Here is a 25,308-nt window from a genome sequence, read left to right as displayed (position 1 = left end):
CTGTAAGTGGGCAATGCAAAGGTAGTTGTGAATTTTGCTTACAACGTTACTGATCTATGTCAAAACTTTTTTTTTATATATGCTAGATACGCAACATGTTAGAGGATATTTTTTATATATTATATTTTCACAGGAAACCTTACTTAGGAATTTTTCGTCTGAAAATTCCATTGCCATCTGCAGAGTTTAAACCTGCAGTGCTCAAATGCAAAGTGAACATGTTAACCACAATATTACAAAGGATGAGAGTTCTGAGAAAGAGATTATTTTTCAACATAACGTCCAACATCACTGTTAAATTAATAGTATATTGCTTTGAAAAGGGAAGCATTGGTGGTTGTCTGATTCCGTTGCGAAAGATTTTGTTTCTATTATGTCAGAGTGTTTCCTCTGATTCTGGTTATTTGGGTTTGTCCATTATTGAGTTCGTAAGTGGATAAAGAAATTCATTCTAATACGTTTTTATTTTCTCTTTTTATTGTCCTATGTCATTTGCTGTCGTCATATTCAGCAGAAGCTCACTGTTTTTTTTTTCCCCCATGTTCATAGCATAAAAAAATCTTATTTGTCCATTGATATTGGCAAGTTCAATGAAAAAGAATACATTTGCGTTGTTTTATGTTTTCTAAAGGCAGAGGAAGTAACACTAATCGTGTTTTGATCTTGAAACTTTTGAAATTTGTTTTTAAGCAGTTGTTACTACCTTTCGTTATGTTACCTTTGGTGACTAGCTATTAGGAGAACCGAACAGAGTAGTCTTCATCCTGGAAGGAAGACTAAGATGGTTATGCCTTGTCAAGTTACCAGAGGTTAGGTTACATAAGCGAGCAATGTACGATATCCAAGAGGAGCTAAACAGAGAGGCACGCCTAGACTTAGATGGCTTCAAGATGTGGAGTGTGATTTGAGGGGAACTGAATTTAGGAAATGGGAACATTGAGTTCGTGATAGAACAGAACGACTTCCAAGTACTGGAGAGGTTCAGGATCTTCATGGGTTTTAGTGCCAGTTATGAAAGAATGAATGGATTTGTATTAATATGTTGTTGATTTCTGTTACAGCTTCTGATTCGTCTGGTGAAGCGTGAAATCCAAACAACGAGGTCCCATCGTTTGATTTTATAGTGCACACATCACTTTGAGAAGTATCTTTACATCATACTCCACAATAGGAACTGCTGTTTATTAATAATTATTTGTGTATTTAATTTTTGCTAAGCCTGCATTGCTCGGGCTTATCATTCCGTGTGAGGCATTTTTACCTTAAATATTACGATTTTATGAAACTGTTTATTCTGGAAAGAAATCTTTTATCGATTTTTATTTCCAACGTGAATTTCACTGACTGCTGTGTGACTTGTCAAATTTCTCAGCAAATTATAAAAATAAATTACCTTAAAGGGAATAATTTCTAGTATTAATTTGCTGTAGAAGAGATCCTGAATGAAATATTTTCAAACACATACAAATTGCAATGTTATTTGTTTTTATTATAATAGTAAGTCTTTATTATGCGTGACGCACATCATTATAATCACTGTTCAAATCGAAATTGTGTTCTATCAGAAATTTTTCAACAAGACTATTTGTGTTAGTTATTTCACATTTTTCATATATATATATATATATATATATATATATATATATATATATATATATATATATATATTTTTTTTTTACTTATGTTTAATCTTGTCAGCCAGCATAGTAACGTATTTTTCACAAGTTGAACTGGAATAATTGAACAGAGAATTAAAATTTTTATATTTTATTTTTGTGTATGAAACAAGCAAAAATTATTTTCTTTGATTATCTTTCATTTCATGCATTACACTTCATTCGTGTGTCAGCTTGGTATTTGATAGTATTTTCTTTGTTCATCGTCTTTATTTTTTTTTCTCTCTTTTTTTGTGTTCTTTCATTTAACACATTATGCCTTACGCTTGTCCAATGCCATTATCATCATCATTTAGAGCATCTGAAAAAAAAAAAAGAACACTAATTTTGGCATTCAGAGAGGGTCATTTTGAATGTGTGTTCCCTCAGTTGCTTTTGTAATTTAAGTTTATAATATCTAGAGATTACAGCACATGCATGTGCGCACGTACACACACACACACACACACAGTTACAAATTTTGTTGCCTGTAAACTGGAGTATAATTCATTTCTATAGTTTTCATATTAAAGTATATGTAACTGTAGCCTTTTCTGTGTGCTTCCTTATTAATTTTTAGGTTCCACTCTAAATGCTTTTTCAAATTAAAATTCAGCAAGTGTGGTTAGAATGTTTCCCTCTTTCTGGGGTTTATCTGGAAAGGTACCTAAATTGGAATGATATCCAATAAATATTAAATGTTTTGTTTCTCTTATTTTGTAACTGATTTATTTCCTAAGTTTGGAAATTTTCACCCATTGTATATGTAAGATGTTTTTCGTTGATTATACTCAAACTGTAGATACTGTTAATCAACGATTTCGTAAATTTCAACATAATTATTATTATTGCATGTTTCGTTGTGAGATGTAGACTGTTAATCAACGACTTCATGAATTTGAACATAATTATTGCATGTGTCGTTGTGAGATACGAACATGATATACAATAGAGTGACACATTGTAAACCATCTAAATACTTCATGTGATGGAGGATTAGAAAAAAGAGGTAGCCTATATATTCTGTATTATAATCTTCATAATCTTTTTATAGGCTACACACACACACACACACACACACACACACACACACACACACACACACACACACACACACACACACACACACACACACACACACACACACACACACACACACACACACTTCTTGCCACAGTTTCCTATTAAGAGAAACTATATCTCAACATTACAAGTTCAACACGATATATATTCTTCCCTTGTTCCTACTATCTTTAATATGGTACCTGAAGTTTCTGACTGGCCTTCTTGGCTTGTGTGGCACTGTTATATTTAACTGATTTTCGTTCCATAATTTTAATAAAATACCTGTTCAGTATGGGTCCAACATGTATTTCTCTAACTTTTAATCTTACATCGAATTATTTGGTTAAAGATGATTTTAAATCTCTTTTGAGTAATATTATGGAGTAAACATTAGAAGAATGGAACATTCTGTGTCATTGTCGATAAACTTTCTTTAAAAAAAAAAACCTCGATTCCATGTTTAAATTACAGAATTACAGATTGACATAAATTACAGCTTCATTTTTAAGTAAGCTATTTTTATTTAAAATATGTTCTTTTCGTGATCCAAAAGTATGAATTCTTGTCTGTATAGGTAATTTGAGTTTAAATAAGCATTTTTAAGTAAGTTGTGTGAAAATAAAAAAAATGCATTAAATGAATTTGCCCCATATAATCTGTGTTGCCATTTTTCTGTAAAGTAGCATGTTAATTCGCCTACATTTATTCTAAAGTCAATCTTCTTGCCACCATTGACTGGGTCCTGTGTACAGATTATAAATATATATTAGCAATCCTTTGTTCTTAGACTGCAAAGCGTTTATCATTTATGTTGGTAAGACTGGTAATAGTATAATACCGATATTAGTGGTTTAACACTTCGCATATAATTGAAATTGTAGTTTTCTGGATAATAGGTTTACTAATTTGTAAATACTTAACTATGAACTTAAGAAAAAATGACTTAGTTATTTTAGTTTAGTTTTTGACATGGCCTATTTCATGTAATATGTTGAATGGCGATTTTGGTATCCATGAGGGGACATGGAACAAATCCCTTGCAGATATTGAGGGTTGACTATAGTTAAAAAAAAAAAAATCCTTCTCAAAATTTGAGATGAATTACTAGTTTAGACTAATATCTGGCTGTTAGAAAACAAATTTTTAAGATTGGAGAACTTGGCAAAAATTTGGAAATTACAGGCTTCTTATTCTTTCACTTTTATTTTTAAATTTAATATGTATTTTTTTTATTACTGTCAATAAGAGAGCAGCTAGCTATGGACTGGAAGGTCCGGGGTTCGATCCCAAGTGGTGACGGGATTTTTCTCCTTGCCAAACTTCCAGAACAGCCCCGAAGTTCACTCAGCCTCCTATAAAATTGAGTACCAAGCCTTTCCCGGGGGTAAAAGGTGGTCAGAGCGTGGTGCCAACCACACCACCTCATTCTAGTGCCGAGATCATGCAAAGCATGGGGCTCTACCTCCATGCCCCCCAAGTGCCTTCATGGCATGTGACGGGGATACCTTTACCTTGTTACCTTACCGTCAATAAGTTTCGTGAATTCTCTGTGAAGTGAATAGAAACATTAGTTTTGTGAGAATCAAGTAAATTGGCACCTCCTTTTGTTAATAATAGTTATGGGGTCTTAATTATCAGTTACTTTGCCATATCTAATTTAGTGGCTTTCTTTTTAGTGTCCTTCAGTTCATATACGCTTGCATAATTCCATAAGTTTAATACTGTACCAGCAAGTTTTAAAGGAAAGCAATGATTGATCATCGACAATAAGTTTTTAAAGACAAGAATGATATAGTACATAAACATTAGCTGAATATTGACATTTCATCATCATAGTCGTTGTCATCATCATCATCGTCGTCGTCGTCATCATCATCATCATGAATTGATTCTTTCTAGATTATTTCTGGCTGTAAACTTTTACCAATAATTTATTGGTCCCATCTTTTCAATTGTCTTCCCAAATGTCTCCTTCCAGCTGATGTATAGTGTAGAATTGCCTTTGGTAACCTGTTGTTCATCCATTGACATTTTCTAACATCGAAAGATAATTTATTGGGAATATTGATGAAAACGACATATTCATTAATTCAGGGTGTCTACCGATAACGAAAGTAGGCCTAACTAATTTAAGCAACTGGTAATGAAAGTAACAAAAAAAGTAACGTATTTAAAAGACTCAATGATCGTGGATAACGAAATTACGCACTTATTTATTCTTGGCTAAGGTGGAACTGAAACAGCTGCAGTTACAAAATCAAATGTTATTGAAAGAAAAAACCTGAGGAGTTGTAGTCTATTGAACTGAAGATCAGAGAACTTAAAAAAGAAGTCTGATAACAGATCGTAAGATGACTGAAATGTGATTAGTGTTTTGTTCATCATACTTATGAGTAATTAATTAATTGTGGTAACTGTAAAGTATCTAATTTTTGTTTCACATTTCTGGTAGACACTGTTTTGCTGAGGACAAAATATAATTCCCTGTTATTCTTATTTCAATTAGACCTAGACCTAGTGAACAGTTTGAGGTTCCATCCCATAAATACATTTCAGGTGTAAAAAAAAATTTAAATTTCTGTATAAATATGACCTGTATCTATTGCAAGCTCAGCTTAGCCTAACATACTGTACATACTAGAGCATTGCTAATAAATATGCATATCAAATAATTTTTATTCGCAATCCTGTAACTATTTAATTCAAACTTGAATCTTATTATTGTAGTGAAATGAAATTTAAGGAGCTTAAACTTATCTGCAATATTTTGGTACCTTTGTCTTAATCTTTGATGAGGCAAATGCTTACAATATAATTTGTTTTGTTACATGTTTGCTATTGTTATTGTTGTTTTTGTTATGCATTTATGAATTAATATACCAGTATGTGACTTCTTTCTTTGCTGCAGACTTCACAGTGTTGGGGCATTAATGTTTAGTTAAATAGTAAATGTTTCAGTTACATACTTCAGGAACTTCGAAATTTTCTTCTAACTTATTACAGTAATTTTGTGGTACATTTTCCACAACCTTCTTAAACCATGTTCCCTAAGTAGATTTTATATGACGAAACAATTTAAGGCATTGGGTTTTAATTTTGGTTATAAAATCATGCACCATCATTAAAATATTTATCTATATTGCCTAATTTCAGAGCTTTTTGTTATGTGAAGAAATAGGAACTGGATGAGAAAGAAAATAATATGTCCATCACATGACAGTGTAGTAAAACTGCTTAATTGGTAAAAATATGTGCCAGTACTTGTAATGTGTGGAGGCCTATCTTAAAAATTGCATAACTACTTACACATTCTTGTTCAGTATTATAATAATGTTAAAGTGTGTTTTTAATACGACTGAAGTAATGTGGTATTTCCAAATTGTAATTTTAAAATTATTTCTGTTTTCAAGAGATACAGAAACTCCCTTAATATGAAAATACTCTATTTTGCAAACCTTTTGTCAGTGTAATTGTTCGTATATTGACATTTTACTTACATCCAGTGTTACATGTACCTTACCTTTTTATTATGAACTGGATGTTTCTGTACATTATTTTGATAGACTGATTATTGTAAAATAATCGAGCACTTGAAAGTCATTAGCTCGTATTACAGACAAAATGTTACTTAATTGTAATAATCACTTGATAAGGATGAATATCAAGAGGTGAGAGTAATAAGTTTTTGTGGTTTAAGTTATTGCAGGACAAGTTTTATAGCATAAGATGAAATCCCTTCAAGATAATTGAAACATGAGGAGAATTTTCTAATTTTTAGTATCGGTATTAGTAAAAATGGACAGTTCTGAAAATATCATTTGATGTCATATGTAAGATTCATTCCTCTGAAACACATTTTAAATGCGAAAATATGTTTGTGGACTACTGAAATATTTTATTCCATTTTTTTCTTAAAACCAGAATCATTATTTAAGTTGTAATGCATAAAATATTGCAAGTATTAAGTATATATAAAAGAAACTGATCATGAATTTTGATACACAGTTCCATCTGAAACTGCAAGTAGAAATATTATTGTCTCCTTAAACTGTGTAAAATTTATATTTCAAAATTTGTTGGGAAATTTGAAACACGGAAGTTTGCAGCAGGCATAATAATCAGTTGAGCCTCTGTCATCATCATCATCATCACATTTCATTATAGCATATTATTTCATTGTTACTGATTTCTTTCCAGTGTTATAGCATAATTATATTGCTTAAAAGTGCATTTGTATTCCTTAACATGTCCGTACTTCATCTCATGGCTTGCACATATCTCAGGTACATTTGTATATGAGACCATAAGAATTTGAAATGTATGTTTTGTCGCCACAGATATTAAAACAATACCAGTGTGTGTTCAACCAGTTCATGGCCTCTCATGCCAAGAATTTGAAAGTATGAGTAGAGCAACGACCTGGTGTGCACTGTAGGGAAATAATTAATCTGTTAACCTCGCTAATACTCTTTATGAGGTATCATATACAGTATGTAAAAGAAGAATCATTATCCAAATGTTGAAAGCAAATAGATGCACTAACAGTAAGATTATTTTGTTTTCTCGCTGGTATAATATGGTATACCAACTCCAGAAATTCCAGTGGTTACTTGTTTTCTAGAATTTATGCTGTAGAAAATCCATGGAGCTGGTCTCTTGGAGAAGATATTATGACTTATGGAATAATGATCGAAAAAGAAACAGGAGTACACAAAGGAAGTATGCTTCATCCCAGTACTTGCCAGTATTTGAACTCGAGTCTCTAGGATTAAAAACTGATGCTCTAGTTGTTGGTGTCACAATAACTGTGGCTGTCTTCTTGGAACCAAACGTTAAAAAAAAAAAAAAAAAAAAAAAAAAAAAAAAAAAAAAAAAAAAAAACATATTTACTTAAATTTAAATCATGCCAGTTCTCATTGCACTTAAAGATGAATCTTACTAAGCAGGCAAAAGTTACTTCATCATATTTAAACAGTAGATTAAATGATGTTTTGTTATTGTTCTCATTTGTTAAGAGAGTGTATATATCATAACTGCACGCATTGTATTCTTCACCTGACATAATTCGGAACATTAATTCCAGACGTTTGAGCTAGGCAAGGCATGTAGCACATATGGGCAAATCCAGAAATACATATAGAGTGTTAGTTGAGAGGCCAGAGGGAAAAAAAACCTTTGGGGAGGCCGAGATGTAGATGGGAGGATATTAAAATGGATTGAGGGAGGTGGGATATGATTGTAAAGACTGGATTAATCTTGCTTAGGATAGGGACCGATGGCAGTCTTACGTGAGGATGGCAATGAACCTCCAGATTCCTTAAAAGCCATAAGTAAGTTATATCATAAGACTTGTTAACAATACAGTATATTGTATTTGTCTTGGTTTTGCTTTGAGATCTCATATAAAGCCTTTGACTCAACAGTACTGGAGGCAGTGTGTTGTCATCATCATTCAAGACTCTGTTGCCACATCATGGCTTGAAATTAAAAGTTTATTATGCGCTTTAACGTTGCCACCAGTATATTTCATGAGACTTAATGTACAGGTATTGTGGAAAATATTGCTTTAATTTAACAATAGTAACGGTAAAACGGTAAAAATTCAATAACAGGCGAAATTACTACTGTCACAAAAGGCATGCATGGTTAACATACAAGATACGTTTGCTACTCTCTCGGAGTTTATGATGTTAGTTTATTGATAACTGAGCAAGGTGGCTCAGACGGTGACGTTTGAGACTCACATTTGGAAGGTCTCGAGTTTGGGCCTGTGGCTGGCCAGTTTAGGATTTTTCATGGTTTCCCTCAATCACAGGGGCAGGTGCCAGATTGGAGATTTGCATACCATGATTCATTACCATCTTAATAATCAATATTACAAGCATTAAAACAAAATTTTAATGTGTTATATGAATGAAAGCTATGATGGTAGCAATAGAAAGTCTACAATTATTGGCGGCCTACTGATATACCCAAAGATCCTACACACTCAATATGACTGTAGATGTTAAAGCATGTATAAATAAATGCATATAAAAAAGTATTTGTAAGACAACATTTTGTAAGAAAAAGCCCAGTGAATAGCTCATTTCTTGTAATTTTTACCTTTCTGATTCACTATTTTTTCTCGCATATAGAATTACTTCCTGTTTTATTGGTTCAAAGATTGAAAATCATTATAGTTGTTTGCCTATTTTACTTATGGCATGAGACTGGCTTCCAAAATGCAGCTGGCAAGTGATCATTAACTGTAAGAATACATTCATACTCATATTATGTATCATTCTGTCTTAATGTGATACGGTACTACATTTAGTACAAACCACTTAAGATTATACTGGATAAAGTAATTGTTTATATCTACAGAGAACTACTTTTTAACAGTGACGAATTATATTTCAGTGAATAATAATTTATACTAATATCCATAACAACAAATACAATAGGCCTATGTATTATTATTATTCTACTTATAGAATCGGATGTCCTTTATGTAATAAAATTGTATTGAAAATGTTAGCATTAGGGACAAATTTTAAGTAAATATTCAAGGTAATTAATATTAATTTAATTAAACAGTTTTGTTGTAAATTTTATTTACTAAAAAAATAAGTGATTAATTCGAATTCATACTTCAGTGTACTATGGCTCTAAAGTTAATTAAAAATATTGTGTAATGTGTTATTTTGTATATTGCCACTTACAGAATCACAAACCATTTTTTATTTGTTGAAGGTAAATAAGATTATCAAGCATAATAATTTGATAGTATTTTCGTCATAACTTTTTAAGCATTGTAGAAGAAGGTTAAGCCATCAGACAAAAAATGCAGTGAAAAGTTTGCAAATTGCAGTAAAATAGAATAAATGGAGTAATTAGTGTAATTTTGGCGCATAAAAATTGACGAGGAATAAATTAAATATCTGGGCATGATTTAGTACACTATGTACGAGAAAAATCCTGATTTGAGCTAATATTTTAAATATTTAATTATCAGAATTTACCTTGAAAGAAGTCAATAGTTATATAATATTAATATACAACTTATGCCATGTTGAGTTTAAAGATTAAATGTATACTAATTTTTCTATCTTGTGATGATCTCTGAAGGAATTGAAACTTGGTACTGTTTTTTAATAACTCATATACAAGAAAAGACTTAATGACTGTAAACAGCATTGAATGAAGGCCTATATTTTGTTGTAATTTCCGAATTCATGAATGCTGTACGATAAAGGTATGCCTCATTATTGAAATAACTGGAACCTCACAGTGTTGTAGAATGAAGCCCTGAAAAAACATTTCCTTGTGGGTGAAATTGTCGGGAATTGAAAATTTTTTTTAAATTTGTAAAAGACAATGTATTTTATTTTTTCATGATACATGAGAAGACAGTAACACTGTTGAATTTAGTGAATTGTTAACTTACATCCATAATGAAATACATGGATGATGAAACAGAATTACTGTATTGAGTGTAAAATATGCACAGTGTGTTTTCGAATTCAGCTAAAAATGTTCGAAGTTTTGTATTGAAGTGTGTGTTTCAAAGTAAGGAACATATGGGTAGTGAAGTCTCCTTACTTAATAATTGAATGTATTAGCCATTAAATTTACAAAATGTTTGAATAGTTACGGATTAGTTTAAATGGCACTGCAGTATGACCATCTTTACCTGTCTTGATATTTTTTGGTTTATTCATTTTAGGGTAATTCGGTCATATCAGAAGTTATATATATATATATATATATATATATATATATATATATATATATATATATGAGACATCTAATAGAACGAAATGGACCTCATGTTACTCATGTCATGACAGTTTGCAAAATGCACACTCTTGGAGTGCTAAAGCTTGTATGTCAGTAACTGGTATGATACTGTACTATAATCATCAATATTTGGGTAATGTTTCTCGTATTACCGAAATGCAGTGTAATGAAATTACTCTCTCTTATTGAACTTTGTACAACCCTAGATCATATATGTAACAGATAGGTCATTGCTATGTTAAAATCGTTTGCACTTTGAAGAGAACAACTGCCAGGATTGCCACCCGTCCGCCATAAACGAACATGAGATGGCAGTACAGTCGCTAATGCAATTCAAATGGGAATTATGACATGACTCCTTATGTAACAACTAGATGGCAGCATAGTAAACCTGACAAAAGTTGTTAACGTTAAAGCCTATAAGGCCGACCTATCTGGGGTATATATGATCTAGGGTACAACCCAGTGCAGTATTCATATTATGTTTGATTACACGATAGGAAGATTTTACCACCCATAAATTCTTTATCTCAAAGCATTTAGATTTTTCATTGGATACTGTTCCGAAGTATATGCTATGTTTTAGTACTTGGCTATTACAATTATACAAACATGTATTTTAAGGAATATTTTAAGCATAAGGGATGTGTGTAGTTTGAAGACGAAACATCTGTTTTGGAATGCGAATTTTTAAATCTTTTTATTCATTGTCACTATGTGGTGTATTTGCAATGAGCAACATTCGAATAATATATTTATAGAAATGGAAGATCTAAATGCTAGAAGAAAAATATCGTGTCACTTTAATCTGACGTAGTTTTTCGATTCCGTTTGTGAACACTTAAAAAAAAAAAAGTTGAACCAAATGTGTTCCAATTTTGTTAAGGCAAGAGAGACAGAATTTATGAAGGCGTTTTTAGTTAATTTTTGTTGAAAAGTTAATAAACTCACTGCTTCTCAAGTAAGATACTGCAAAGAGTGAAATGAGACAAATTTGATCATAAAATACTTCCATTGTACATTAATCTTCAATTTGAATTTAATTGATGTGTAAAATTTTTTTAAATTTGGATCTCATTCAACTTATTCATTAAAATTTTAGTAATCAGTTTTAATTATTTATATAGCAATTTATAATTTGCAACTGAGAGATCTGGACAGGCATGAAAGTGGCAAGAAATGTTTTAGTTGTTTTTTTACCATATACTGTAGGCAAAAAAAAAAAAAAAAAACCACAGGCTTTGACAAATTTTATCTTTGGCAGTTTCTATTATTTTTAATGTAATTTTCACCATTCAAAAGTTCAAAGCATCTTCATTTTTATAAAAAATTAAGACTATTAACAGAATAATTACATAAACCAGTTCTGAGGTGTATTATAATGTGATGCAAACAAATCCATCTGCGCAGTATGACTGTGCATCAAGGTTGATTTCCTTTTCTATGAAGATTAATTTAGTTTGTCTGCATTTGAAATACCTACGAAATTATCACGGAATCAGAGAAATGTGATTTGTCACGGAATAATAACTCAGATGGAATATCTTTCTTTACAGCCACATCAACATAAACTCTGTCATTCTGAGTGTTTTTAGAAGCTTTAAAAGTGAATTTTTTCCGATGTGTGAACTAAATTTTTTTAAATTTCTGCTCTGCTTATGAATTTATTTCAGAATTCCTTGGACCTAGCTTGTCGTTTTGTCTTGTGACTTCATTTAGTAGTTACATTACATCTTTTGAAACATTTTAACTACAAATCTAATTTATTAATATGCCTGAAGCTTAATCTCCTGGCAACATAGCAATTTTATTAATAATGCACTTCTGGTATATATCCTTGAATGTGAACAGAGCGAGGTCTTCCACTTCCAACTTTATGGCTGATGTTGCTGGTTTTCTACATTTTGATGATGAAATATTATTATAGAATATGCACGTAACATTGGTGAATGTTCTAGTTCACAAGTTTTTGGGTAAATAAGTTGTCATCTTTGTGTAAATGCGTAATAAAAATCTTGTTTTGGATTGTTAAGCAACCCATTCCTTAAACAAGAACTCAGTGTAGAAGAAAACAAGTTTGATGATTAGACAACAAATAGCAAAGCCACTAAATTCATGTAACATAATTTATTGGCCGAAAATGTGAGATTTTGCACGATTTTCTAAAACATGAAACATATGTGATATATTTTGAATAACAAAATATTCAGGCATTTCTTCAATCTACAAGGACAGGGAAATCTACCTGGGGAAGAAAAATTTAAATGCATGTGTTAGCATTTGAAATATGAACATATAAATTTTGTGCCTTCTCTCTTTTTACTCGATATATAAATATGGAAGAAATATGGTATTACTTTAAGAATTAGTCGGCCTGGGTAGTGTAATTGGTATAGTGCTGCCCTTCTGTGCTCGAGGTTGTGGGTTCGAGCATGTAAAAGAATTGCGGGAGAAAATTGCGGCACACCGGCAACACTGATATAACCTCTGCAGTTGCAAGTGTCGTTAAATAAACGATAATTTTTACACTGTCCAAATTTTTAAATCAAGATATATCTGCTTTTGGCTTCATTTCATTGAACACCAAATTCGTTTCACAAAATTTTGCCAATAATTTAAAAATCATGATTTAATAGATGTGGTACTACATAATAAATTACAATATTTTGTACATATTTTCTTTTCAACAAACGATACACGAAAGTATCACATATAAAACATTTTGTTTTAAAGTATAAACCATTCACTTTAAACTCCTTTACACTAAATAATGGAACACAACCAATGCATTACCGAACTCATAGTAGACTAAACATGTTATAGTGGATATACTGTGTTATGTGCAGTGGTTAATATACAGAGTGATTCACAAAGATCGTGAAAAATTCTAGGAACTGATTTCTGATGTGAAAAGTTCATATAAACATATATATTTTTTTTTAATTTACTAAGTTACACTCACCTGACAGTTGAACATGAACAAGGAAGGTATGAAGATATAAGCATTGAAATATCTAAGATAATTGTACTGGGTGTACTATAAATTTATTAAAGTGAATTCACATTATTATCCACTTGAATATGTTGTACTGAAGCTGGTTTCCAAAAACCCAGCCTCTGCAGCAACGCATATAGTTGCCACAGTGGACTGCACTCTTTGCAGTGTAACTTCCATTCTTGGCCACAAATAAATACAACAGTGGATCCAGTTTGCAATTCGTTGTGAATTTTTATGTAGTACTCTGTTCCTTGTTTCAACCGGTGTGCATTATTTACATTACAGTATAATTCTAAATTCTAAAGCGAAGTTCACAAAGTATCTATGTTATAGAAGCAAGAATCGTGATTATTTACAAACCTGTCAAAATCGAACAAATGTAGACCTATATATGAACTTAGTTTCTTCACAATGATATCAGGAATCAGTTCTTAGAGTATTGCACGATCTTCGTGAATCACCCTGTACATGATATTAATGCAGTTATTGAACCCATTATTATTATTATTATTATTATTATTACTATTTTATTTAAGAAATAAGCACGTTTGTTTTTAGTATGCATGCAACAGTTCTTATTACCATAGAGAATTACACTGCTAAATGTGGACTTTTATTACATATCTGTAACAAAAATGATATTTGCATTCAGTACGTAAAATTGTAGCAATGAAAACACTTAGAAATGTTATAACATCTTTTGATTGCAGTGGACTGAGTGTCTCACATTTCCAGATGTACACATAATATCAGAAAAACAAAACTGGTGAATTAGCTACACCTTGTTCTTTTTGTGGCTATTAAATCTGAGGCTTATGAATTCAAATGCAGAAAAAGAAGATGCAACTTTAAAAGGTTAAGGTATATCCTATATATGCCATGAAGACGCTTGGTGGGCATGGAGGTAGAGCTCTGTGCTATCTTGATCTCAACATTAATGAAGTGGTGCGATCAGTACCAAGTGTACCTGGGGGCTGTGCAGAAAGTTTTGGCAATGAGAAAAATTCTGTTACAACCCGGGATTGAACCCAGGGCCGTACAATCCGTATCCAGCCACTCCATCAGCTGAGCTACTTGGCTGCTAGGTGGAATTTTAATAAATGAAAATCTGCAGCAATATTGATAGGCCATTTTTCGTCCATAAGATATCTGTCATGTCTCTATCGATCAGAAACTCACTCTGTAGAGATCTCTTTTGGCATAGTAGGCGACATCTGGAAATATGAGAAATAGCAGAATAAATGACTAAATACTGAGTTGTGTAGCAGGCTGTGAAAATTTGACAAGTGAATGAGTTGTGACAGCAACCAAATGTCATACATTTTCTTAATCAGCTTTATTATACATCGCCTAAATATAGACAGATTAAATCACTAAAATTTATTTAGACGTTTAAAAATGTGTTATGATGCCAACCATAGATGTGAAATTGTAATTAATCTTGAGTTACAAGTATTGGTCGTAATTTATGTTGGAGATAAAAATATAGGGGATCTTTGGCATTGTAAAAACTACACTGAGCCTAAAATAAGCTAGTGTTGTGACAAGCCTAATGTAATTACTGCTAGTGTTCATTAAATGCAATGTCATTTATTCCTGATACTTTTATATGAACTACAATATCTTTGAGGATGTAAAGTGTATATATTACTACTACTTTTAATTCCACTGTGATTCTTGCATTATAATTTATTTAAACTTAGTGTGTATATTACCAAAAGAATTGTGATGATTAAAATTTGATCTTCTAGTTCTCACATCGTCATTGTAAATATACCCATCAATGCCACTATTAAATAATTGATATAACGAAAGAAGAAATCCATACACAGTCTGGCCAGTCATTCTTGAGTTCTGTGACAGTACAGTCACTTTTAAAAATACACCTCCTTCTACTCGAATTTCTATCCCCCTCTACTGCTTTCTACAACTTGTCTGCAACACCTGTTCTGCCTGCCAAAAGCCCTCATCAGGTGTGTGTATTTTTGGGGCAATAGTAATGGATTGTACTGTGTAAGAGATGATTCACATTATATATGTAATACTTCCTTTACTTTTCCCTTCCATTTCTTATCTGTAAGTTATAATTTCGGAGGTTTAATTGCATATATACACACACACACACTTTACATTTCGCATATGTCAGTTATGTAACTTATTTAAAACTCTAGAAACTATAACTTACTCATATGGAATGGAGGGAAAATGGAAAGAAAGTGTTATGTACAGAGAGTTCCTATGCAGACTGGTCCCACTCCAACATCTACTTAACAGTATCTCTTGTCAGGCGGTGAGCAGTTATATGCTGGTGTACAGATGGGTCCGTACACACTTCCTTACATAGATCAGTCCCACTCTACCCCTTACCACTTAACTTCCTTGGGATAGATGCTCTGCACTACCGTCATTAAGATGATGGAACATTACTACCTGGAAAGAAATCCATACACAGTCTGGCCAGTCATTCTTGAGTTCTGTGACAGTACTGTCACTTTTAAAATACACCTCTTTCTACTCGAATTTCTATCCCTGTGGTCTGCACAGGAACTCGTATAACGAGAATCAACCCTATCTTCATATAATTTGTTGTGGTGAATAGGGTAACTGCAGCTGCTGTTACTTGAATGGGAGAAAGATGAAAGGAAGGGAGGGAACTTGTAGTTCTTCTCCTCACCAACCTTCTCTTTGTTGAATAAACAGAGTGAAGTATCTAATGCTGTCACCTTGAATATCCCTTAAACAAGAGCTGCTATTTGTTTTCTGTTTCCATGAAATTAAATGGTAGGTAAGGGTTCACAAATTTAGTATATATAGCGTTTGTGGGAATTATAGGAAAGTGTGTATTCTTCCTAAAGTATTTTTTTTAATTGAATAAAATAAGAATCCCTAAATAAATAATAAATTAAGAGAACATGGTGAATACGAAGTAATGAGGAAGTTCAATGTCTTTCTATGGAAGGATCTACACAGCGTTGCCCTAAGTGGCACAGTCGGTAGAGTGCTTGCTGGCCTTCTGTGCCCGAGGTTGTGGGTTTGATCCCGACCCAAGTCGATGGCATTTAAGTGTGCTTAAATGCGACAGGCTCATGTCCCTCGATTTAGTGGCATGTAAAAGAACTCCTGTGGGACAAAATTCTGGCACACCGGCAATGCTGATATAACCTCGGCAGTTGCGAGCGTCGTTAAATAAAACATAATTTAATAATAATTTTACACGGTCTGCTGACGTAATAATTGACTGAAATAAAAAAAACTGGTCTCATTCTTAGGTTTGAAATTAATGAAGATCAAAGTACATGAAGAAAAGTGCACTGTTATTTATCATGCTGTGATGATCTCACTCATAAATATAATATTCAAGATTGGAACGTCATTGGACTTACGTTTGGTGCACGAGGAACAATTCCCAAATTTATATTGGAGATTCTCAGAAATGATTTATATGTAGGAATATCAGTTTCTAAATTTTGTGTCGGTACACCAGTTTGGTTAACTAGTCATTGTTCTTGTATTATAGTTATATTTTATTCTGATTACTCATTAAATTTTACCTTATTACTACAGTCTAGTACATACAGTCACGAAGCTTGAGGTGATTTTTTGCATTTCTCGCAATACAATGCTACAAGCAGTTAGCAACTGAGGAACAATAGACTGTGCGATCCTAGTGGCTAGCAACTGAAATTCAACTGTCATTGGATGCTATCCCCTATGTATTGAGCTTTGTGACTGTATGTACTAGACTGTGTTATTACCTTAAATCTTTATCAAAATAATAACCAGATTATGATTAAGATTTATCTCCAGTGTGGTATCATGACCTTAGAGGATCCTCTGTCCTGGTTTCTCATGATTCAAATGGACTCTGCAACAAACCAAAATTCTGTATTCTCAGTTGTCACATTATTATACAGATTTTCTTTCTTCATCATATTTCATCTCCTTTTTTACCTATTTACAATCCAGTAGTGTAGAGGAGGGTATATCTTTTGACAAATACTGGACAGACACAATCTGGGCATTCTTAGTCATGTGACTGTAAACTTACAGTGTGTAAAAAAAAAAACTCTTATCAGTCAATTGTTCCGTTACTTTTGCTTGCAGATACATCTGCAGAATGACGCTTCAGTTTGATGAAAAAAGTATGGAAGAAAACAGACAAAAAAGTCATGTAAAGACAGTAGTATTTGAGGATGCTAAGGAGACAACATTATGAATTATTTATATTTTTATATTCTTTCTTGAAGGGATAATCAGGCAGAAAAATTTAACTGAAGTTCGTTATAAAACTTGTTTTAATCAAATTTGTATTCTTTAAATAATACATAAATATTACCTATAAATGAATTACATACAAGTGAAATAATTTATATGGAACAGAGGCATAATGTACACTCAAACACTGATGTACATCGGTTCAGAATTAAAACGGTCATACTAAATTCAACATTACAATGATAAAACAGTCAAAATACTCGCGGCAACAGAATTACAATAAATTAATTGTATTACTAGTTTTCATTTATATTTGTAGAAAAAAAAAATCACGACTAAATTACAATGTGAATTATAATACCTATGTAAATATTATAAATTGCAGAATTTGTATTATAAACAGCAGTTGCAGAAAGGGAACTCTGATGTATTTGATCTATATAGACACAATTATAGTTATGTTTATCTGCTCAAACATGAAATCAGGAAATAATGTAAAAGGAAAATTACACAATAATCAAGCCTCAATCGTCATTGAAAGCAGTTCATGCTACCACAATTTAAAGTAATAATTTTATTCTTACTGTACTTCCTTTATTTCATAGCAACATTGTTGACCAAAAGTTTTCATTTGTAATGGAAAATCACAACACATAATTTATATTTCAATAAACAAATATTTCCATTATCAGAACCAATTTTGGAAATTATTCTGGATATTAGTCTGGTTTTTTGTATCTCACATCATGAAAGTTTGATCTACAGGTTAAAATCGTGTAGTGAAAACTGGTAAATATGTAGCAAAGTCAATAATTTGGTGAAATGTTGGCAACTGCTGTGCACTGTCCAAAAAATTCATTGACCTTACAAGGATTGCCTCCTGCACACTGTTTATCAACAAATACCTGACCTATGCATTTAGCTGCGAGAACATCATCATATGAAAACGATGTGCAAGTATCAAAATTTTTCACATGTCTGTTTCTGTCCAAATGGATTTATTAAATGAAAAACCATATTGTTGCCGCATCCTTCATACTTGATGACACACCAGCTTTATTGATATAAGTTCTCTCCAGCACAATAAATAATCACAGCTCAATGTGAGTCCCTCAGTCAGTTCAGAAGTGTATCATAGCTAGGTGAAAATTACATGAAAGATAGAACTGGATAAGGTGCAATAATTACGTCTTCAGTGTTCAGGAGCCAAAATGCACGCAATTATTGACTCTACTACGTACTTGGCACACAGCTTACATCTCTTGCAAGTCACACTTTGAATGTAAGGTTATAATACCTGTTCTTGTTCACACAAAATTATATTTAAGCTCGTTCTTGTTTAATTACAGAAAAGGATTACATTCATCATTAATCTAATGCAGCGGCTCAGGGCTAATATATTTAGGCCAAATACACTGACTCATGTTACATTTTTACATGAGAACCATGCAGTTAAATTATTTACAATACTTTTGGTCTTACAGGTGTAACAACTACAGAAGTAATTTCTGAATTACAGACCAGGAAAATATAATAAAGATTTTAATTTGATTACAATTAGGCCTTACGGTGACAACCTCTAAGATACAGTAATGATTTTCATAGGATTAACTGGAAAAGATAACTAGCGAGTTAGATCGACCCTGGGCACTTCAGTCCCAGTGAGTTCACTCTGCTCACTTTACTAAAAAAACACTAGAGTTAAACAAATTTTAAACATTAATCAATTCCAAAAGTATACTCATAATCCCTTTTTATGTTTTGTTCCCTACATTTATTATACCAAACAATTGATTTCTGGCGAGACTTCACAGATTACCTACCTAAGTGGTCTCTTCTTTTAGTCTTCTCTACTTTAATCTGCACTTTAGGATTTCCATTCATGATTGAGTGAACACATCAAAAGTCAGTGAAATAAATTATTCAACGATTCAGTGTTTAACAAAAATGTAATTGTTAAATGATGTTTAATTATTTCCTGAACAGTATATACAGAACTGTGTCGAACAAACATTTTTTCGACATGTGGCATTATGTAATGATACTGAGAGATGAAAAAAGATTTGATCAAATGACAATGTATGGGAATTTTATTACATAAATAGCTCTGGATATAGAGCTGTTCAGACTTAATAATACAGGTATTATTAAAAATTTATTTCGTGGAGAATGTTTGACCTTGACTTAAAAACATTAGCCAACCTATCATCAGATGTATTATTTATTCAGTTGTTACCTTCATTTGTGACCGGATTTCAATTACATTAATTTTGAATGCAGCCAAACTATGTTATATGGTCTACTGTTATGGTATCCCTGTGGGTATGATGAAAGATATCTGGTCTGCTGTTTTCCCCCATTCTGCCCTGTTCAACTGGAAGATTGTTATCCATGCTGTGAGACCTGCTGTCCAGATTATTGCACCAATTCCGGACATTATGACGTCTGCAAAAAAAAAAAAAAAAAAAAACTTTAATTCCACTCAAATATGACAATTAAGCCTATATTAATGTTATTCAAATTACAGTAAGACATTAAAGGAACTATCTTCCTTTAGAATGTCACATGATGAAATGAAAGACAGACAATATCCAGTTCATACACTACTGCGTGTTCAGTTCAAAGTGTGTCATGGCTCGCTGTATGTCGTCATGTGGCTAGCCGATGAGCCTAGAGAATTCAATCTTCCTACACTTCCGCAAAGGCATATTACCTATGTGCCAGAGAAGTTGCCTAGCAAGTACGGCATTCATTCTGAAGAGTATGTACCGATACGTATGGTAATGCCGGTAGTGGCAGGAATGTGAACTGTTTGGAAACACGTACTAAGGAAAGTTTTTTCTTACTGTCAGGATATGGGGAGAGGGTTAAGACAATTACTTATGTATTTGTTGACATTAACTTGGACGGTCAACATGGATATGGAGCATTTGATTTGTGTTGTGGAATGTTGCCATAAGAAGCCGATGATAACAAATACCCTGCATACGACTTGCCCGCGCAAAACACATTTCGAAAGAGGTTATGGTAGCGTACAGACCGCCATCTGTTGCTACGACGTTTTTCAGGTTGAACGCCTTGAATAATAGGCAACTTCTCTGACATAAAAGCTGAAACTCGCTTCAAATTGCTGACTCACAACAGTGACGTCATAACACACTTTGAAATGAACACCCAGTATATGCAAACACTGACTGGGGAAACAAAAAAGAAATAGATGAACTGACTGAAACGTTTTTTTTTAACAAGTCATGGAACTGCCTTAAGCATTCTTAGGTATGTTAATAACTGAAGTTATAACTTAACCCAACCTAGGATCATTACAAAGCATCTTTCCTTCAAATCGACATCATGTAGCCAATTATACGAGTAGCCTTGTTACTAAAAATACTGAGTGGGCAGATTATCTATGAAACATGAGTGCAGCATGGAGTTCATGAGCTGCAGAGTGTATGCTTCTGGCTACCAGTTAAACTCGTGATACTAGACTCCACTAGAGTGACTGTCTAACAAAATACTACCACTTATCTTATTTTTAAAAAGTTATATATTTACCCATGTCATGCAATGTGGCGCTGGATCTTTGTCCTAGGTCTTTTTGAGAAATTGAATTAATATTTTGACTGTTATTCTTTAACTCATCTAAGGTGTATGAATTTGTCCTATATGCGTTAGCTTTTAATGTTCCTCTGAGATAATAATCGTAGGTGGTCAGATCAAGGGATCTTAATGATGACTTTATCATGGAATACTTCATGAATTGCCTGCAAGAAAACGCTGGTTGTATGTGCTTTCGCGAAGTCTTACTGAAAAACCGCGAAACTACATTCCCTCATAGTTAATTTAGCAAAAAAGGGTTTCATTATTCTGTCACCACTAAGTGCACATCACACTCCAATTTTTTCGCTCATGAAGGAGTTCCTCATGGAGCAGATTAGGTTTTTGGAACTCCATTATAGGAAGCTTTGCGTATTAACATAGCCATGTAAGTGGAACCAAGTTTCATCCGAATACAAAATGAGATTAGGATCAATTTCTCCATCATTCACTTTTACTGAAAAATCTATATTCACAAAATCTACTCCTAATACTGAATCATCCGGTTTTTAAGTTGCCAATTGAATTGAATTTAATTTAAAGAGATGAGAAATGGGAGGAGAAATTCAAAAGTACGCGAAAACGAGTCCTTGCAAAGGAGTTCAGGTCTGAGAGAAAATATGGAGCTCCAAGCCTGTTGGCCACTTGTCTCACTCCGGGTTTCGCTGCTAAACTGAAGGAGCTCTAGAAAATTTTGAAGGGGAAAAGCCGGAAATGGAAGAACCTATTAGTACCACATATGGGAGGAGGAGGAGGAGGAGGATGCATCTAAGAAGCCGACCGCAGAGTCGTAAGAAGAAATGCCAGAAGATAAGTCTGCACATTGAAAGGTACTTTGTTCTTTCGCAGTGCAAATGGAGTCAACTCGCTCGTGTAACAGGTGTGATGTTAGATGGCTAAGGAAAGTCTGCTGGCAGTTGTAATTCTGCACATTGAAAGGTTCACTGTCCTTTTGCTGGAGTCGACCGTAATTTCGTAGCCTCCCATATGGAAGCATATGAAATGTCCATTTGCTGAGAAAGATGCCGAAGATATTTTTTTACAGGAATTTTCCAGCCGGTATTCAATATCATCCAGAGTTTCATCTGTGAGCACTGTACATGAAATTGATATCATACAGACGCTTCATACGAGCATATACTAATGCATAACTTACATTTTTTTATTTCTTTCTGTTCTTCATACTGTGGTTTCCTAAACGCTTCTGAGAAGAACCAAATTGCATTGACACACCACAAAAATGGTAGAAATGCAAATCCAGCTGAAAAAGAAAGTTTCCTAGAGTTAGATGTTTACAAGGTTGACTTCAGCTTGCATCAAAGGAATTATTTCACAATACAGTGTTTAATTTACACAATCTGCTTAATCCCATAAAATCCTGATCTTGACTATATATTTAGAATCATGCATAACTTATTCTATCTATGTACAAAAGAACTGAATGAAAAATCAAGTAGTTAGGCCTACCACACCTACAGCTTTCAAATTAGAATCCTATTATTTTAACGCTTCGTCGCAATTATAACTTCAAGTAGGTCTACCTAAAATACAGCCTAGGAACTTTATGGAGCTATCTGCAAATCTGAGTACAGACAGAAAATATTCATCTACTTCTGCAAATGAAATTATTAGCGAATATGGGTGATTAATTGAACACTGCATACAGTGACTACAGTGTTATCATTTTACTGCATGAACGTCATATTATTGCGTTTTTGTATCATACCAATAACCTGCCTGACAATAAGTATAAACACAAACGATCAGAAGACAGGCTCACTACTTTTACAATCACTCTAACCTACCGTAGTCGTCAGACTTTCTAATGTCCTTACAAATAACTTATAATAGAACTTCACGAAATTACGTATAATTATATTAATCCACCATAATAAGCCTACAAATTTACTAACCGCGATAATACCATCTACAAAGATAAAGTTTCTTGTCATTTTTCATTTTTGACAAATCCATGCTTGAATTGAAAACCTTAAATTAATGAAAACTATAATTCACATTAATATTATTGTAATATGTGAGTGCACTAATATGCTAATCTACAAACTACAATGCACTAATATATTTGTAACAGATTAAAGAGCCCTTATCACTTGTCACTAAAATTTATAACATCTGTCATAGAAAGCTCATTTCCTGCTTGATCGTAACCAGACATTAGCACTGTTGCCAACACGATTTTTGAAAAAAAAACCCGCTTCGATACTGTGCAGAAACAGGTAAATTGCTATACTGTAGATGTAAAGTGAAATTATTTCCCCACTGTGACCCGCTAAATTCCTATATCAGTAATACAAATTTCATAAATTTTACCCGCTAAACTAACAGAGAAAAACGCCAGATCTAGCGGAAAAACCGCTGTGTTGGCAGCTATGGCCATAAGATGCGATCCAGCAGGCAGTGGAAAGGCTCGCCGTATCAGCATTGCCAACCATGTCAGATTATCTTAATCTGTATGAACTGTAGCAAAATTAAAATAGAGGCCATCCCCACTTTGGAAACAAACAAAAGAATCTCCAAACCATGGTTCAACACGCTATGCTACGCCGAAAGGAGGTTGGCCCTAAAAGCACTCCATATGACCAAAGAATTCCCAACAGATTCAAATCTACGCAATTACAGTGAGCTGAGGAAACAGTACAAGAAAACACTGAAGGCAGCCAAAGAAGCCTACGAAATCAAACAAGAAATGGCCATGATAGAAGAGGCAGAAAGAGACCCTTTCAAAGCACTGAAACCAAGAAACCCAAAGTTCCCCAAGAACATCCCAATGGAAGTATGGATAGATCACCTCAGTACCACAATATGTGGAAAAGAAACAAGGCCGCCTACTACCTACTCAACATCAGAAAACTTCCAACCAATCACAAAACAAGAGATTATGGAGGTAATAAGGACATCGAAAGACCAAAAAGCACCAGGCCCAGATCAAATCTGTAATGAACATCTTAAAGCAGCAGCCCCAACAATGATTGAAGCATGGACCGCCCTACTGAACGAATGCCTAAGACAAGGCCGTATCCCTACCAAATGGAGAACATCAAAAATCAAGATGTTGTATAAAGGAAAGGGAGACGCAGGCAACCCCAACTCGTACAGAGGCATTGCTTTAGAAAATACCCTACTTAAGGTACTCACGAAAATACTAACACAGAGACTAACGCAACTGGTAGACGCAATGCTACCCGAGTTCCAGTTTGGATTCAGAACTGGAAGATCCACAATACAGGCGGTACAATGTCTAAAACAGGACATAACAGAAGCTCTGAGCCATGATAAAGGGAAATTATATACAGTCTTCGTAGATTATACAAAGGCGTTTGATCTCCTGGACCGAAGACTCATCATACACAAATTGGAAGAAATGATCGGCAGGGAACACTACATCACCAAGATAACAAGAGACATCCTACACAATAACAATATAACAATAGACGATGGCATCTCCATATCAAAACATATCCAACAAACCATCGGGGTTCTCCAAGGAGACCCCTTAAGCCCCTTATTATTCAACATAGCCACGGCAGATATATCAGAGATCATCACAAAGGAAGCAGTAAAAATCTATGTGTACGCAGATGACCTAGCAATATCCTCCACTTCCAGAGAAGAACTCCAAGAGACACTCGATCGGTTAGCAGTATGGGCAAGAGAAAGGGATCTCAAAATAAATCTGGAAAAAACAGTGTACCTTATATTTCGGAAAGGCGGTAGGACAGCCGCAGATGATACCTTAAAAATGGATGGAATACAACTACAAAAAGTAAATAAATTCAAATACCTAGGAATAACTTTTCAGACCCAGGGAACTGTTTTCAACACCCACATCAGGGACAGAGTAACACATGCCACAAGAGCAATGCAGGACATACATAATATCAACAAGCTCTCGCTCAACACAGCCATCAAGCTCTTCAAAACAAAAATCAACCCCATAATTACATACGGTCTGGAGATCATCTGGGAAGATCTAAA

General features: G+C 33.5%; 2 protein-coding genes across 7 annotated transcripts in view; one reads left to right on the top strand and one right to left on the bottom strand.

The window, feature by feature from the left end:
* MFS16 (major facilitator superfamily transporter 16) overlaps positions 1 to 1,995 on the top strand; it is a 62,658-nt gene extending 60,663 nt beyond the window's left edge. For all 6 annotated transcript variants that reach the window (XM_069835383.1, XM_069835388.1, XM_069835385.1 and 3 more), the window contains one exon: positions 1,062 to 1,995. In XM_069835383.1, the coding sequence (XP_069691484.1) occupies positions 1,062 to 1,124 (63 nt within the window). In that variant the 3' untranslated portion in view covers positions 1,125 to 1,995. The remainder of the gene's footprint in view (positions 1 to 1,061) is intronic.
* Positions 1,996 to 17,777: 15,782 nt separating this feature from the next.
* Positions 17,778 to 23,487, bottom strand: pen-2 (presenilin enhancer). The gene is made up of 3 exons (XM_069835389.1): positions 23,226 to 23,487; positions 22,469 to 22,573; positions 17,778 to 20,160 (listed from the first exon to the last, which is right to left on the bottom strand). The coding sequence occupies exons 1-3, from the start codon at positions 23,284 to 23,286 to the stop codon at positions 20,021 to 20,023; spliced, it is 306 nt and encodes a 101-aa protein (XP_069691490.1). The 5' UTR covers positions 23,287 to 23,487; the 3' UTR covers positions 17,778 to 20,020.
* Between the last annotated feature and the right edge of the window lie 1,821 nt (positions 23,488 to 25,308).

The sequence above is a fragment of the Periplaneta americana genome, chromosome 9 (assembly GCF_040183065.1).
Source record: "Periplaneta americana isolate PAMFEO1 chromosome 9, P.americana_PAMFEO1_priV1, whole genome shotgun sequence".
NCBI lineage: Eukaryota > Metazoa > Arthropoda > Insecta > Blattodea > Blattidae > Periplaneta > Periplaneta americana.
Note: the sequence above shows the minus strand (reverse complement) of the source record. Positions and strands in the feature narration are given on the sequence as shown.